The sequence below is a fragment of the Myotis yumanensis genome, unplaced genomic scaffold (genome assembly GCF_028538775.1).
Source record: "Myotis yumanensis isolate MYYU_CA2020_CCGP unplaced genomic scaffold, mMyoYum1.0.hap1 SCAF_10, whole genome shotgun sequence".
NCBI classification, from domain to species: Eukaryota; Metazoa; Chordata; class Mammalia; order Chiroptera; family Vespertilionidae; genus Myotis; species Myotis yumanensis.
The window spans coordinates 17,249,780-17,266,335 of NW_027223761.1; the positions used below are offsets into that span (position 1 = coordinate 17,249,780).

Below are 16,556 nucleotides of genomic sequence, written 5' to 3' on the forward strand. Positions count from 1 at the left end.
AAAACAACAGTGCTACCAAAGAAGATAAAATTGAAGAACACAGCCTGCTATTCTCTGGTGCTTTGCTTGACAGGAACATGGCCCTAGAATGTTAGACTCTTCCTGGGATTTGTGGTACCCAAGTGCTACATGGCATACCACATGTCTTGCCCCTTCCTCTCTCTGCCCTCACTCGCCCTCACTCCCATCCCCATTCTTGCAGAGCAGCACTGAGGAGTATTTACTCAGCTGTGGGCTGGTACCAAAGGCTAAGTGCCCTGGGGATGAGAAGGAGTGGTATGGTCATGCCCTGAACTATCCATGTCCTTCCGAGCATCTCTTGGCAGAGCAGCCTGGCTGAGGGTGATTGTCATTTAAAATGAGCCCTGCATAAAAGAACATAAAAACAATTGCAGCTGAAAATTGGAGAGTCCACTCATGGGCTGTGGTATTCTCTGGCTTTTGTGGTCATTTCTATTGAGAACATGCAGCCAACCAACTAGAAGTTGTCCAGTCATCTGAGATTGCCCATGGCTTGGTAGCATTTCATTATCTCCAGTTCTTGTCCCAGCACTAGCTCACCCAGCCATCAATATGTAGACCCTCATACAAATGAATTCAGACTAAACCCCATTTCATCCCTCATACTTGCCAAGCTAAAAACCCTTGATTTGGACTTTGGAGAAGGCTTTTTCTGATTAAGGGACAAAGATATGGCCCTAGTTCCTTCCACTCCTCCACTGATCTCCTTTAATGACACTGCTCTGACCCTGGAAAAAGCACCATTTCCCAGGAAGAGCGGGGGCATCTGAGTCTATAACCACACACCGCCTCAGTTCCTCTGAGCAAATGTTGTGGACACACATGGTGGTCTGTGAAGAGTTTGTAGAGATGACTAAGCTGCCCCCAGGAGCTTCAGAGGCAGGAATTTCCACAGCAAGAAGGCAAACCAGATGTAGAAAAGACAAGAGAACATCTTCATGCTTCATTTCCAAGAAAAGAAGGGATATATTGAGCATCAGTAATTTCTGACTAGATTTCCTAGCCAAAATAACCTCATCTATCACTGTCTAAGATTAAAGATGGCCAATTAAAGAATTTTTTGAATCGGAGGCTGCTTATCTTAAAAACTACAGTATTCATGCTAGAGTTGTAACACTGGTAAACTGAATTATTAGAAGGTAAACCCTAGGCTTCCTCTGATTTTCAAGGTAAAATCAGTGCTACATTTCTATGAAAATAAATATCCAAGCTGACTGAGTTGAGCACTTGATGTAAAGGTGTTAGGAGTCAGCAAAGCCCAGGAAAGCAGTACACCTGCAATGATTTATTGTTTCCTGAGATTATAGTACTTACCAAATAGGACACCTTCCATTTTCAGCACTTTACAACTCCTGGCATCTCCTCACGCCCCTCCCCCACTAAGACATGCCTCCTGTGCCTGGAGAGTCCTCATCTCTGTGTTCACACAGTGGCCAGAACTTTGTCCCTCTGAATTTTCATGAGTCACTCTGCAATGTTTTCTTTTTTTATGTTTGTATTGAATTTTGAGAGAGAGAGGAAGGAAGAGGGATAAAGAGATAGAAACGTTGATGAAACACCGATCAGCTGCTTCCCACACGCCCCCTACTGGGGATCAAGCCTGCAACATGCACCAACCTGGAATCAAATCAGCGACTTCTTGGTTCATGGGTTGACACTCAACCACTGAGCCACACCAGCAAGGCTACAAAGCGTGTTTTCATTCACTCATTCCTTCAACAGATATTTACTATGATTTGCCAGGCATTGTGCTAAGGGCTTTAGTTAAGTCCAAATATTTCTCAATTTCAGGACTTCAACTATCAATTGGTTAATAATTATAAAATACTATTACCATTTATTGAGCACTTTGCTAATTTTCCAGGAAAGTGTCATATATAAATGACCTCCTTTGATTTTTACAACAATCCTATTGGGTAGATACTGTGGTTATTCACATTTGTAAGATGAGGAAACCAAGGTTTAGAGAAGTTGTATAACTTGTCCAAGTCATACCAGTGGTAAGTAGTGGAGCGAGGTCGTCTGGCTGCGAAGTCTGGGCTCTGCACTTGTACTACTACCCTGCGCAACTACTCTGCCCTGTTTAATGGGGCCACCTGGAAGGTATCTATATGTCTCACTTTGATAAAAAGTCTATCAGTCACTGGCCTGACCCCAGCCAGATCCCACCTACTAAAGGAGGATTCTCAAGACCTTTGCAGCTAGGCAGGCTTAGGTCTGAATCTCAGTCCTTCCTCCACTCACTAGCTGTTTCCTTGAGAAAGTAATTAACTTGAGTTAAGGAAACCCTAGTTTCTTTATTTCTAAAATAATAGCAAATACTATAGCAGAGGATGTATGATGGGCCATTAATGTGATGTAAGTACTCTACATTAACTCACAGCAACTGTGTGATGTTGATACTATCATTATCTCCATTTTATAGATGGGAAAACTGAGGCATCAAGAGCTTAAAGATCAAGTCATTTGAAATCAGTGGCAAAGCTCAGATTGGGACCTAGACAGTCTAACTTTGAAGTCCATGCTCTGAGCCACAATACTACGCTGTGCTGCCTCTAGAGATGATAGATCATGGTGTAAAACCCTCTGGTCTAGAGCCAGGCACGGAGTTGATAGGACGATTATAAGGTTTAGAGGAAGAAAGTTTAACAGCTCTGACCACCCACAAAAAAGAGAAGCACCAATTTGTGGAGAGTGTTCTGATCTTGATCTTATACCAAGACTTCTTATGTCTTTGCCTTTGAACTTTCAGGGCTTGCTGGCTGAAGCTTTCCTAATTGTGGGGATTCCTTTCGAGCATGCATCTGTTGGTACACACCACCTACCTTCCCTGCACCTGCCGGGGTGCAGAGGCTGGGATGAGAAATGGCGGAGTGGCCACCAGCACAGGTGTACTCTTCCCCGCCCTCCCGTGGCCTCCGGCCCAGCACAAGCTGCTGTACTGGAGCTGCCGTCTTTCCTGTTGACAGTAATAAGAACCTTTCAGACTCAATTTCTTACATGGGAAAAATCCCAATTCGCTTGACTTGTCTCCTTGATCCAATTCACCTGAAGCTATTTAGTTTCTGCAGTTTGTTTGTAGGGGAAAGCAAGCTCCTGAGCCTTCACACATTAGCGGTTGATAAGATCAAGGCCCTGAAAATGTTTGTTGGGTAAACTTTGGAGCCAGCCGCCCGCTGCGTTTGAATTCCAGTTCTGCCTCTTAAGCATGCACCGTCTGAGTTTGTGTCTGTGCAATGGGGATAACAATAGTGAAGATTAGATGAGCTAAGGCATGTAAAACCCTTGGCAGGACAGTGCCTCGCCCTCAGCAAGTGCTCAATGAATACGAGCTGTTAGTATTATCAACATTAAGCCCATCCAGCCCTCGGTCATCCTTCTTTCCCTCCCAGCCTGGACTCTTGCTCTGGAAAGCTAGTTCCCCTCTCTGTTCCCCAGGCTCTGGACTCTTCTCTCCTCACTCATCGGAGTATTTCATCTCTCTACGCCTCCATGAACATATCTGTGAAATGGGACTGAGAATAAGGGAGTCTACTTCATGAGGTTGTTGTGAAGGTTAAGTGAGCTAATTCAAGGCCTGAGCAAAGACCTCAGTGACTATTCAGTCTCATTACTGTTAATCCTATAGCACAAAGGGCTGCCTAGAAAGGCCTTTGAGATCTTGGAGAGTTCTAAGAGCCGGGGGCCCAAAGTAGACAGGGGCATTTAGGATTAACTAATGCCTGAGTGTGAGCCTTGGGAACTAGGGAGACTGCTCGCTTGCTCATTTCTGTAACATAGTGCCTGGACCCCAGGAGGCACATGGTAATAGCAAATCAGTGAATATTCTAAAACTGGTTTGGCTCAGGCAACCTGACAGAATTTTCAAGGCAAAACACTCCTAGGTGTTTAAGCATTTAAACTTGGCAAGAAACATCTTTCTCTTCTCCTCTCCTATCTTTGCCTCCAGGATTTAAAAACAAAACCAAAATAACTCTGATTGTTTGGAGTTACTATGTTCTAGACATCCTGCTAAGCACTTTGTAGACATCTTTTTTCATCTTTACTTCAGCCCTGAGAGGTAGGTATCATCATTTTCATTTTACAGGTGGGAAACTAATATTTAGAGAGGTTGAGCAATTTCCCCAAGGTTGCATACCTGGTAAATTGCAAAGCCAAGATTTGACCCTAGCCTCTGGGACGGGAAGGGGACAGCTCCCATTTGCTCATCAGTATTCTGATTTTGGAACAAATACCATTCACTATTTTCCACTTACCATTCTCCCAAATACCCACCATACAACCCAGGAGTGTCTCCAAGTGACAGTTGCCTCTCCATGGAAGACATCTAAACCTGACATTATTTAACCACCACCTGATAGACATAGAGCCTCCCACAATTAAAGTGGGGAAAGCTGTTCGTTTGCCTGAGTTTCATTTATCTCTTTATCTGACTATCTTCCTTACTTCACATTTGGGAAAGTCAAGTTCCAGAAGTGACTGACAAGATGTATTCTGATTTTCTGACATGTTTAGTATTCCCGCAAGACAGTACATTAGAGAAGTGCAAAGTTGTTTTTATACATCAGTTTTCTGACTTTGGGAAGCAAGTATTGGAAACCAGGAGGCTGACATCAATCCCCAGCATTTTCTATCTCTCCTCTCCTCTCCTCTCCTCTCTCTCTCTTTCTCATCTCTCATCTCTCATCTCTCATTTCCCTTCACCCTGTTTATCTTCCCAAGGATATCTTGTAGGTGATTATGGGAATAAATGTGAATTTCTGTGTGAGACATTTTTACCCCCACCTCCAAGAATGGTATCAGGTATATCCACCAAAGTTTACTCTAGAAAAGCACTGATAATTCAAAGATAGAACTCTCTTTTATTTACTTCCTGCCCCCATACTTCTCTCTATACCATATATAGGGAGTTCTGGAGTGAGATTAAAGTGGGAGCACACTAGATTCAGTGGCTTTTCTCCCTTCCCTTTGCCTTTCCTGTCCCTCACCCCAAATCTATGAGATCATGAGTGGCTATTACTCCTTCCCTTGACAAAACCCCCTCTCAGGCTGTGCCCGAGGTCAGGCAAGTGAGGAGAGGAAAGTACACACCCTATTGTGGCCAAGACGAAGGCCACAAAAGCCATCTTGATCCTTTGACCTACATTGACGCTGATTCTGTTCCTTGGTGTCCCTGACTTTGGCAGTGTGGTTTGGTTAACTCTGTGCCCCCGTTTTGAATTGAGCTTTAATGAAAAAGTAGTAGGAACTCAGGCCTGCTCCTGGGGATTTGGGGTTTTTGTCTTGGAAAAGCATCAACCGAACTAGCAGGGGCAGGAGAGCTGAATTCCTGTGGCTTGGGCTAACTTAGTTCCAAAGAAACCAAGTGCCTATGATCATCTTCATTCCCCAAATGTGGCCGTGCCCTTTGGATTCCCTTCTCTCACTCATGCTCCCAGTTAGGATGGCTTCCAGGTTGCTTACTCTTGCTTTACCGTCAGCATGTCTTTCCGTATTTGAAATGCTTTAGCTTGTGGAACACTTGTGGATTGCTGCTGCCTGGCTGATCTAGAACCTTTCGGATTAGTACACACAGTACCAAAACAACTTTTAAGCATCAGGGTCTTTCCTCTCCCTTGGGGTCCTATGTACCTCCCTGAGGTTTACCTCTGTGGGTCTTCTGCTGTGCCACCGAAGACTGGCTCATCTCTCCCACCGCACTGCTTCTGTGTATCAGGAATCATTTGTTTGCCTTGACTGTATACCTTGGACAGCTAACTTGGCTTACTATAATATGACCAGATTTGTGTGCAGACATCAAAAAGAAGCCAGTCTGTGTAATACTGGATGACAGAGTAATAAGGTCTGCGGGTTGCTATACTGTACTCTTCTCCTCCGTACATTGCAAGACTGAGTGTGCCTTAGTCCTGCTTCCAGATGTTCTGTCGATGGTCGTTAGGCATGTTGTAGTGAATGTTACCATGCCAGAGAATTTCGGCAGATTTAACCAGCTTTTAAATGACTCATTCTTGCAAATTGTTATACACAAGGAAAGCCAAACTAAGAAGGCTGATAAAAGTATCCCTCTTGTTCCTTCTTTTCCATCCCATTTTTCAAACCAGTGAAGCTCCTTTGGCTAAAATAGCTGGGTTATAGCTGGGTGCCTCCCACCCAGGAAACACTTTGTATAAATATGGACCTTCAAATCTCACCCCTGGAGGTCAGTGGCTAGCACACCCTTAACTCTTACTTTTAAAAAGAGCAGCTCTACTGCCCTGGCCAGTATGTTCAGTGGTTAGAGCATTGGCCCACACACTGAAGGATCATGGGTTTGATTCCCAGTCAAGGGCACGCACCTAGGTTGCAGGTTTCATCCCCAGCCCTGGTTGGATTGTGTGCTGGAAGCAACTAATCAATGTGTCTTTCTCACACCTCTCTCTCTCTCTCTCCTGTCCCCCTCCACTCTCTCTAAAAACCAATGGGAAAATATCTTCGGATGAGGATTAAGAAAAAATTTAAAAAAGCAACTCTACTGAAACTAGGTCTGAAACCTATGAAATGACCAAAAAGAAAGCAGCAAGTTCACATGCAGAGACCTAATGTATTTCTCTCCATTTCCACTTCAGATCTGCTGACTATGAAGGAGTATCACTGTTTGCTGCAGTTACTGTGCCCCGATTTCCCGCTGGAGCTTACTCAGAAAGCAGCCAGGTATGTCTTCTGGGCTCCTGAAGCTAACTCAGCCCTCGGGGGGTGGGGGTGGGGGGGCGGGGGCAGAACTTCTTAGAGAAACCTGAAATGTATACAAACAAACAAACAAACAAACCATCAGGAAAGAAACTGGCGTTTGGAGAGAGGTTTATTTGGGAATTGACCAAAAACATAATACTTACTTTCTGTGTTTCCAAACGGAAGCCAAATGATCCTTTGTGGTTTCTGTGGGGAGCCTTTGGGTCTGCAGATAGAGTTGGAGGGTGGTGAGATGAAGAGGCAAACACACACACACACACACACACACACACACAGAGGTAAGAGTGGCAGCCGTTTGTGAGGAAAGGGGATGAGGTTGGAGACTGGATAAAGCTCACTAAAGGGAAGGATGAATTGTATTATTTATGCTAAAAAAAACAAAAAAGGTTTTCAAGATTATTCCAGAATACTTAGAACCTCCTGATTTCTGTGTTTGGTTTCAGTCACTCACATTTTTTAAACAAACTCAGTTAACTTATAACATAAAACCTGAGCTAAGGTAGCAAATGGAAGTATAGCAGAAAATCTTGTTTTCTGAAAGGAGTCATAATGGAATTTTTAGGAAAATACTCTGTCCAGACACACCTCATTTTATTGCTCTCTGAAAATACTGTGTTTTTTACAGATTGAAGGTATATGGCTACCTGGGTTGAGCAAGTCTCTTGGCACCATTTTTCCAACATTTGTTCACATTGTATCTCTGTCACATTTTGGTAATTCTCACAGTATTTCAAACTTTTTCATTATCATTACATTTGTTATGGTGATCTGTGACCAGTGATCTTGGATGGTACTATTGTTCGACCGCCAAAGGGGTCGCGACCCACAGGTTGAGAACCGCTGTTCTAGACACTCCACAGGTGGCTCCTAAGTGAACGAACATAGGAATGAAGATTCCTTGTCTGGCAGTTTACATGGTTCCTACAGCCCATGGTTCTAAGGAACTCCAAGGACAAGGTCAGAAACTATATCCTATATTCATTTGTTCACTCATTGATATATTCATCAAATATTTCTTTTTTAACAGTGTTTTGGGATACCATATAATTCACCCATTTAAAGTATTAAATTCAATGGCTTTTAGTATATTCACAAAATATATTCACATTTATCACCTCGGGCTATTTTGAAACATTTTAATGCCAAAAAGAAATCCTGCACCTTTTAGCCATTACTCCCCAAGCCCCTTCTCCTCCCCAGCCGGAGGCAACCATGGATCTACTTTCTGTCTCTATAAATTTGCCTATTCTGGACATTTAAAATAAATGAACTCATATATCATATGGTCCTTAGTGACTGATTTCTTTCACTGAGCATGTTTCTGGGGTTCATCCATGTTGTAGCGTGTGTCAGTACTCCATGAAACATTTCTTGAGTGCCAGTTTTGTGCTGGGAGCTGTTCTGCACACTGGAAATAATGTAGTCATGAGTAAGTTATAGTTGCTGCTGCTCAAGGAGCTTGACGTTGGTTTAGAAGAGGATCACCTGAGTACCAGTTCCTGCCTGCCCCCACTTTGTGACAGACCACCTTGGTTTCTGTCCCTCCAGGGCAGCCACTGCCTGCCTTTCCCACCCCAAAAAGGTAGGTGGCGAGTTTAGGAGGGCGAGCCCTCAGTGTGATTTTCAGTCCCAGCAGCCACAGCTTTGCATTTGCCCAGCCATCTCCCAGATCCTTCCGAACAGTCTGATACGTGTAAGCACTGCAAAAGTAGAATAGAAGAAACAGAATCCTCTAACTGCACAGATTCTTACAATCAGTGATACCAAGGGCTTCTGGAGTGATATTTCCCGATTATCCCCTTCCCACCAGGAAGCCTACTGTTTGGTAGTAACTTTAGACCTTTCAGTTTGAGGAGGCAGCATTGTTGCCAATCCATGCCAATAGCAGTGAGAGGGAATTATGGGAATTCAAGTGTAAACAACAGAAGGGCCTACGGCAGTGATGGCGAACCTTTTGAGCTCGGCGTGTCAGCATTTTGAAAAACCCTAACTTAACTCTGGTGCCGTGTCACATATAGAAATTTTTTAATATTTGCAACCATAGTAAAACAAACACTTATATTTTTGATATTTATTTTATATATTTAAGTGCCATTTAACAAAGAAAAATCAACCAAAAAAATGAGTTTGCGTGTCACCTCTGACACGCGTGTCATAGGTTCGCCACCACTGGCCTAGGGTAATGCTCAGGATACTGATTGCAAAATTAGAGTTGAATTCAGAACGAGGGAGAAGTTTGTTTTCTCCCTGTGTGTGAACATCAGGCTTCTGTGTCAGCCCTACCTCCCAGGGCCATTCTTTCCCCAATGCCACTCCAGCTGGTGTGTGTGTAGAAAAATTGTATATATCCCAGAAAGCGCACTGGTTGTGTAAGCTGTTCTCATTTTGTCCAGGATCCCAACTTCACACACAAGCCCAGCCTGCTGACCAGCATGGCATATGGGGGGTTGGGCCTTCAAGGCAGTTACCATTGCCAGAAGAGGCGCTGCCCTGCCCCGTCTCACTGCTGGGCTCACTTTACTCGGGCCGCAGAAGGAGGCTCCAGTCTGTGATGATGTGTGTGTGAAAGAATGTAATCCACAGGCAGCTGTACACCAGAGCCTGTTCAGGGCCCTGGCGTCCCCACATGCGCCTGACTTATGTGCTGTGAGCACCGTGGCCAGGCCCTGGGGCTGCAGGTTTGAGCTGGAAACACAGGAAGGGAAAGAAGGAACAGACTCATGGCCATGTCCAGCCAGAGAGCCTCTCCACCTCAGACACTCCTGCAGCAGCAGGAGGCGCTAAGTAATTTTATTCTCAAATGGTCACCTAGCATCTCTGTCTCCATCCCTTGTGGACTAGGGGGCTTTCCTGATGGTTCAGACCATGCAATTAGAGCCAGACTTCTTTGTTGTTGTTATTATCTTTTTTATTGAGGTATAATTGGCATGTGACATTATATTAGTTTCAGGTATACAGTATCCTGATTGGATATTTGTATATATTGCGAAGTGATCACCACAGTAGGTCTAGTTAAGATCTGTTACCACACATAGTTACAAAATTGTTTTTTCTTATGGTGAGAACTTTTAAGATCTACTCACTTAGAAACTTTCAAATAGGCAATACCATATTATTAACTACTAGAGGCCTGGTGCACAAATTTGTGCACCAGTGGGGTTCCTCGGCCTGGCCTACGGGATTGGGTGGAAACCTGCTCTCTGACATCCCCCGAGGGGTCCCAGATTGCGAGAGGGACCCCACCAGTGCATGATCGGGCCAGGGAGGGACTGCGGGAGGGCTCCAGGCGTGTCCAGCCCTGCTCGCTCAGTCCTGATCAGCTGGATCCCAGCAGCAAGCTAACCTACTGGTCAGAGCGTCTGCCCCCTGGTAGTCAGTGCACATCATAGCGACTGGTCGACACGTTGACTGTCTGCCCCCTAGTGGTCAGTGCATGTCATAGCGAGCGGTTGAGCAGCCTTAGCATATCATTAGCATATTATGCTTTGATTGGTTGACCGTTCAACTGGACACTTAGCATATTAAGCATTTATTATATAAAATAGTCCATGCTGTACATCACATCTGGCAAGCGAGTGGCAGTGGTGGGAGCCTCTCCCGCCTTCATGGCAGTCAGACATCCCCTGAGGGCTCCTGGACTGCAAGAGGGCACAGGCCGGGCTGAAGTACACCCCCCCCGCCCCAGTGCACAAATTTTGTGCCCCAGGCCTCTAGTTACAAATAATGCTGCAGTGGACATAGCAATGCATATCTTTTTGAGTTCGTGTGTGTGTGTTTTTTGTGGGTTTTTAATATATTTTTATTGATTTCAGAGAGGAAGGGAGAGGAAGGGAGAGATAGAAACATCAGTGATGAGAGGGAATCATTGATTGGCTGCCTCCTGCATGTTGGACTGAGCCCGCAGCCCAGGCATGTGCTCTTGACTGGAATTGAACCTGGGACCCTTTGGTCCGCAGGCTAATGCTCTATTCACTGAGCTAAACTGGCCAGGGCTCGAGTTCGTGTTTTTGTTTTCTTCAGATAATTACCCAGAAGTGGAATTGCTGGATCATATGATAGTTCTAGTTTTCATTTTTTGAGGAACCACCATATTGTTTTCCATAGTGGCTGTAGGAACTAAACTTCTTGTGTTCAAATCCTGGTTCATCTGGGTCCTTGGAAAGTTCTTTAATTTCTCTGAGCCTCAGTTTCCTCATTTGTAAATTTGGAATAATAATAATAATAAGAGCTTTAATCGTTAAAGGAGTATGTAATATGCTTAAAATAATGCCTGGCACAGAATAAACTTTCAGCTCTTTAGAAAGACCCATGTGTAGCACTACCTGTGCCTATTAACTGGATGACATGAGGCTCTATCTGAACTTCTCTAAGCCCTGTTTTCATATCTATAAAATGGGGATGATAATAGTATGTAAGCCATAGGGTGGTTGTGAGATTTCAAAAACTATATATATAAATTATTTAGCATGTTATAGACATTCTATAAATAAGTTTCTTGCAGTTAAAATAATGTTGGCATTATTATTATGACAAGACTTTTAAAAAATAATGAGAGCCCTAGCCAGTTTGGCTCAGTGGATAGAGTGTTGGCCTGTGGACTGAAGGGTCCTGGACTCGATTCCAGTCAAGGGCATATACCTCAGGTGCAGGCTTCCGGCCCTGGTGAGGGGCGTGTGGAAGGTAACCAATCGATTGGTTTCAGGCTCCTCCCCACCCAGGCCCTGGCTTGGGCTCATGCAGTAGGCAACCAATCGATGTGTTTCTCTCACATCGTTATTTCTTTCTGTCTTTCCCTCTCTTCTACTCTCTTAAAATATATATATATAGCACCTGTGTCTTACTAGTAGAGTTGTTTGTAGGATTTAAGAGATCATGCATGTAAAATATATCATGTAGCCCTCAAAATATATTACCTATTTTTAAAAAATCATAATTAGTGAATGGGGAATGTGTGTGTGTTTTTTATATATTTTATTGATTTTTTACAGAGAAGAAGGGAGAGGGATAGAGAGTTAGAAACATCGATGAAAGAGATCGATCAGCTGCCTCCTGCATGCCCCCCACTGGGGATGTGCCCGCAACCAAGGTACATGCGGAATCGAACCCGGAACCCTTGAGTCTGCAGGCTGACGCTCTATCCACTGAGCCAAACCAGTTCGGCAGAGAATGTGTTTAATTCCTGTAATTTATTTTTCAAATGTTTACTGAACATCTGCTATCTGCCAGCCGCATGCCATGCACCGAGGACACAGCTTTATGCTCCTTTTGTGTCTTTCTTTATGCCTCTTCCCTGCCATACCTTTCTGCATAGTTCTCCTCCCTAGATCTGACTTTCCATCTAACAGTATCTCTGCTGCCCCAAAAAGTCTTTCTGCAAAACAGGCCAGCCTTTCCTTCCCCATTCTTCCATCGCCCAAAGCCTGTCATGTGCCAGTCAGTGTGCTTGTGGAGAGGCTAGGACAGTGAGAAAAACAAATGTTGTTCCAGCCCTCAAGGAACTTACAGCTGACAGCGCAGCAGACATTCAATGAACAGGAACATAGAAACAGGGGACCCAGCCTGACCTGGGAACCGTGAAAGGCTTTTCCATGGAGGAAGACATGTTGAATTTGGGGCTTTAAGGATTAGTAATAGGTGAACATGCCCTCTCAGATATCAAGACTTACTATAAGGCCATGATAATTAAGATAGTGTATCACCAGAGTAAGGATATACCAATGGATCACAGTAGACAGCCAGCCTGACCCCTGAATTTATAATAACTTAATCTATAAAAGGGCAGCATTTCAGAGCAGTGGGGAAAGGGCTGACTCAAGGAGCAGTGGTGGGGTCATGGTTTTTCCACAAAGGACAAAACAGATCCCTACTTCATACATATTCAGAAGTCAGTTTCACATGGGTTACAGACCTAGTATGAAATACAAAACTCTAAAGCTCTTTAAAAGAGAATAGAGGAAAATATTTTTATGGTTACCAGGTGGTTAAAGAATTCTTCAACAAAAAGTTAAAGATACAAAAAGCCCCAAGCCCAATGGACAACATTGATAAACTTGACCACAAACAAAATTGCATTCTTTTCCTCAGTCATTGTTCATTGAGTGTGCCTGTGATGTGCCAGGCACACTTCCAGGTGCCAAGGACAGAGCAGTGGACAAAACAAAGTACTTGCCCTCATGGAGCTGGCATTCAGAGAGAGGAGAAGTGCCGGGAAGCAAGAATTCCCTGGCAGCAAACAGAACCCTGGCCACGGCAGTGCAAGTGCCATACCCTAACCACTGAACTATCAAGGAACCTTGCACTGTTGGTAATCGCTGCCATGGAACAGGCTGCATGCCCCTGCAGTAGAAAGGACAGAGTGTGGTACCTCAGAGAGTGGGATTCTGTACAGCAGCTAAATTGAATACAGGGACACATATAGGCATTAAAAAAATCTCAAAATATCACATTACCAACTGTTAACACAGAATCTGAAAACAAGCAAAAAACCCAACAACACCTACCTAATGTTTTAAGAATATAGGCAGTTGTGTGAATTACTACAGTATATAAACATGGGGAGGGAGGGGTGCTTAGCCACCACGTTTCAGTGACCACGTTTCAGAGGTGATCTCTGAGGAAGAGGGTAGAGGAATAGAATGAGCGAGGGGTACATGGGAGGCTTGAATACTATGTGTAATATTTTACAAAGCTTTTAGAAATTGAAGCAAGGATGAAAAATGTTAAGGTTTGATAAAGTTGGCTAGTGGGTACACAGGTGTTTGTTATGTTATTCTCTGTCCTTTTCTAAAGTTTTAAATATTTCATTTAAAACAAAAGGGATGGGTGGGGTTTAGGTAGGGATCAGGGAGAGGAAAATGCCGTCTGGGGAAAGTAAGCCGCCTGGAAAGCCCGGCTACCAGTGACGACCCAGAGGAACGCGAGAAGCCAGTGGGCCCGCAGTTGGAGGAGCATGCAGCCATGCTTTGGATCTGGGTACAGGGATACCTCAGAGATATTGTGGGTTTGGTTCCAGACCATTGCAATCAAGTGAGTATTGCAGTAAAGCAAGTCATAATCCTTTTACTAGTGGAGGATCTTGCCTACAATCTGTACAAAATGCAACTTCTGCGAAGTGCAGTGGAGCGACGTATGCCTGGGTTTACCAGGAGTCCTCTAGCTGTGAGGCTTCCTGGGAGAGACCAAGAAAGGGGTTTAATGGCTGAGCTGGGTCCTTCAAGCTGTCTGCCAGAAGAAATGTCACTGGGACCTAAGCTTCCCGCCCCCCTGGGGCAGTTGCGAGGCACTGATTACAAATACCAAGAGTGGAAGGACAATGCCAGCTGCAGGAAGGTGTTACAGCCACTTGGGGGCACTGAGCCCAGTGTTTATACCAGTGCAGGTGGCCCAGGAGCTGACTAGAGTCAGAGGACCTGTGTTTGAATAACAGCTCTTTCACTTCTCGCTGGTGACTTTAGTCAGGCTTCTTAGCCTCTCTGAACCTCTGTGTTCTCAGTAAAGATAGTCACTGAGCTTGCCTCACAGGACTGATGGGTACAGTGCTGACAGAGTGAGCCTGATGAAGAGTGACCATCGTCATTGCTGTTGTTACTGCCCATGCTCTGGATCGAGCTTCTGAGGCACCACAGGGCAGGTGGCATTGGGGTGCCCTGGAGGTGCAGGCTGGAGCCAGGGCAGAGCAGTGACCGGGACATCCCACGCTGCTCAAGGGCCTGGACTTGTGGCAGCTTGTGCAGCACATGGGTGCTGCCAACCCAGTCCAGAAGGGGGGCAGCGGAGGGAGTGTCGCCGGAAGCCTGGACAGCAGCCCTTCCCTTCCTCCTGGAGAAGGGAGCCAGAGTGTAGGTCATTCTCACCATGGCCCTGACACGGAAACGCAGACTGCAGAGCCCAAACAGACGTGGGACACTCTTCCGCTGCACTCGTGAAGGACACTAGTCATGTGACCTCCACAAAGCAGCGAAGTCATGGAAGGTAGCTTTTCTTTCTGGACCTGCTGGAGGCTGGCGTCCCCCAACTGCGGACTCGAAACCAGATAGCTTCCGCCGAGAGCCTCCGTCCGGTTGGGTGCTGGCAGCACTTACTTCCTCTGCGCTCTGTTTTTCTTTGGTGTCTTGAACTCTCCCAGCACCTTAAACCGGCTGGAATACACTTGTTTTGAATGCTCATTGTACACTAAGTGCAGTGCAGCATCATACTGATGCTTCACAAAATTCCTGTGAAACAGAAATCATGGTTATCTCCTCTTTACACATGAGGAAACCCAGGCTCAGAGAGAAGAAGTAATTTGGCCAGTGAGTGCTGGAGCTGGGATCTGACCCCAGGGTGGCAAACCCAGAACCCCAGGAAAATGGGTGCAGCTCGAGCCACTAGACCAGGAACACTGAGCCTTGGGGGCGAATAGGACGTTGGCAAGTCAGGAAGTTCAGGCTAAAGCTGTTTGCTTCCTTGACACTCATTTACCTCCCAGCCAGCCCATCCCAGCTGCTGGAAGTCAGCCCCCAGGAGTAGCTCGGACCCTGCCAAGTGCTCTTTCTCCGTTCTGTTCGCCTGCGCTGGACTCCACCCTGTGCATGGCTGTGCTTGGCGCCAGCCTGCACTGCAGTGCCTTCATTTCTCCCCCAGAGCCCCTCTCTCTGGCCCGGAGGCATGGCCTGCAAGGATCCCTCTGCACCCAGTAGATTTGCACAGACTTCTGTTGGCAACAGCTCTCCGTTGGCTCCACTTCAAAGCAGGGGCGGCCGCCTCCTCCAGGTGTCAGCAGCAGCTGGCACGTTAGCTGAAGGCCTCTGGCAGGAAGGGGTGTTGAGCCAACTGCCATCAACTGGAAAACAGCACATGTGGATGAGCTCCTCTCCAAGAGATTCCTTCTGGAGGCCTCGGGGCTGGGGACAAGTTCAAGTTCAGGGTGAAGGAGCTCACTGTCTGTGGAATAGGGGTCCGTGTCCCAAAGGCCAAGACAGGCCTGTAGAGCTCCTTCCTGCTTTCCCCACAGTTCTGCCAAGATCCCAGTGCCAGATGCCCAGGACCTTCATGGGTCAGAGCACTGGTTTGGAGATGGACAGCACAGCATATAATGTGTCTGTGAGCCTCTCAGACCTCTCTGCCGCCAGTCCTCCAGACAGCGGCCTCTTCCCCAGCAGAACCAGCACTAACAGGAGCCGCTGTCAGTTCTGTCTGCACTTGGGACGACGCTGTGAGCCGCAGAAGCTCTTTCTTGTGAGGAGTGCAACCTTGTCAGGCTTCTGCTTGAATTTCTCCAGCAACAAGAAGCTCACTCCACAAAGCAGCCACAATCCTAGAGCTGAGAGGCTTAAAAAGTCTTCTAGAGCCAAACCCCCTCAGAGGCAGCCCTTCACAGGTCAGGTCCTCACTCCTCCTCCTCCTTCTCTCCCAAGCACAGGGACTCAGTGCAGTCATTGTCTGAATCCGTGGTCTGCAGACGCTAGTTCATTCCTCCTAAATGGACTGGACTGTCCACAGCTGGATATAGTGTCCAGGTGTCACCTGGCCAGGGGAGAAGAAAGGGTTCTATGGCCTCTTACTCATTTTTTCATGCTTTCCTTCATTCAACAAATATTTGCTGAGTGACTGCTATGTACCCTGTGCCGTTCTGGACCCTGGAGCCAAGCGACAGAGACAGCAGTGTCACCTGGTGAACAGTGAGGAGGTAGCAAAGAACTGGGGAGGCCTACCCTAGTCAGGCATAAGGAAGGTCCCCCAGAGAGGTGCTGTGTAGGCTGCAACCTGAAGAATGGGCAGGCGGCAGGCAGGTGAGGAGAGGGGCCTGGAGGGCGGGGAGCATTATA

At 46.0% G+C, this 16,556-nt stretch overlaps 1 protein-coding gene across 4 annotated transcripts in view; it reads left to right on the forward strand.

Annotated features, from left to right (window-relative positions):
- The window catches only part of CSTPP1 (centriolar satellite-associated tubulin polyglutamylase complex regulator 1), a 147,556-nt gene that overhangs the window by 119,252 nt on the left and 11,748 nt on the right, over positions 1-16,556 (forward strand). For all 4 annotated transcript variants that reach the window (XM_070427934.1, XM_070427935.1, XM_070427933.1 and 1 more), the window contains one exon: positions 6,627-6,711. In XM_070427934.1, coding sequence (XP_070284035.1) covers positions 6,627-6,711 — 85 coding nt within the window. The remainder of the gene's footprint in view (positions 1-6,626; positions 6,712-16,556) is intronic.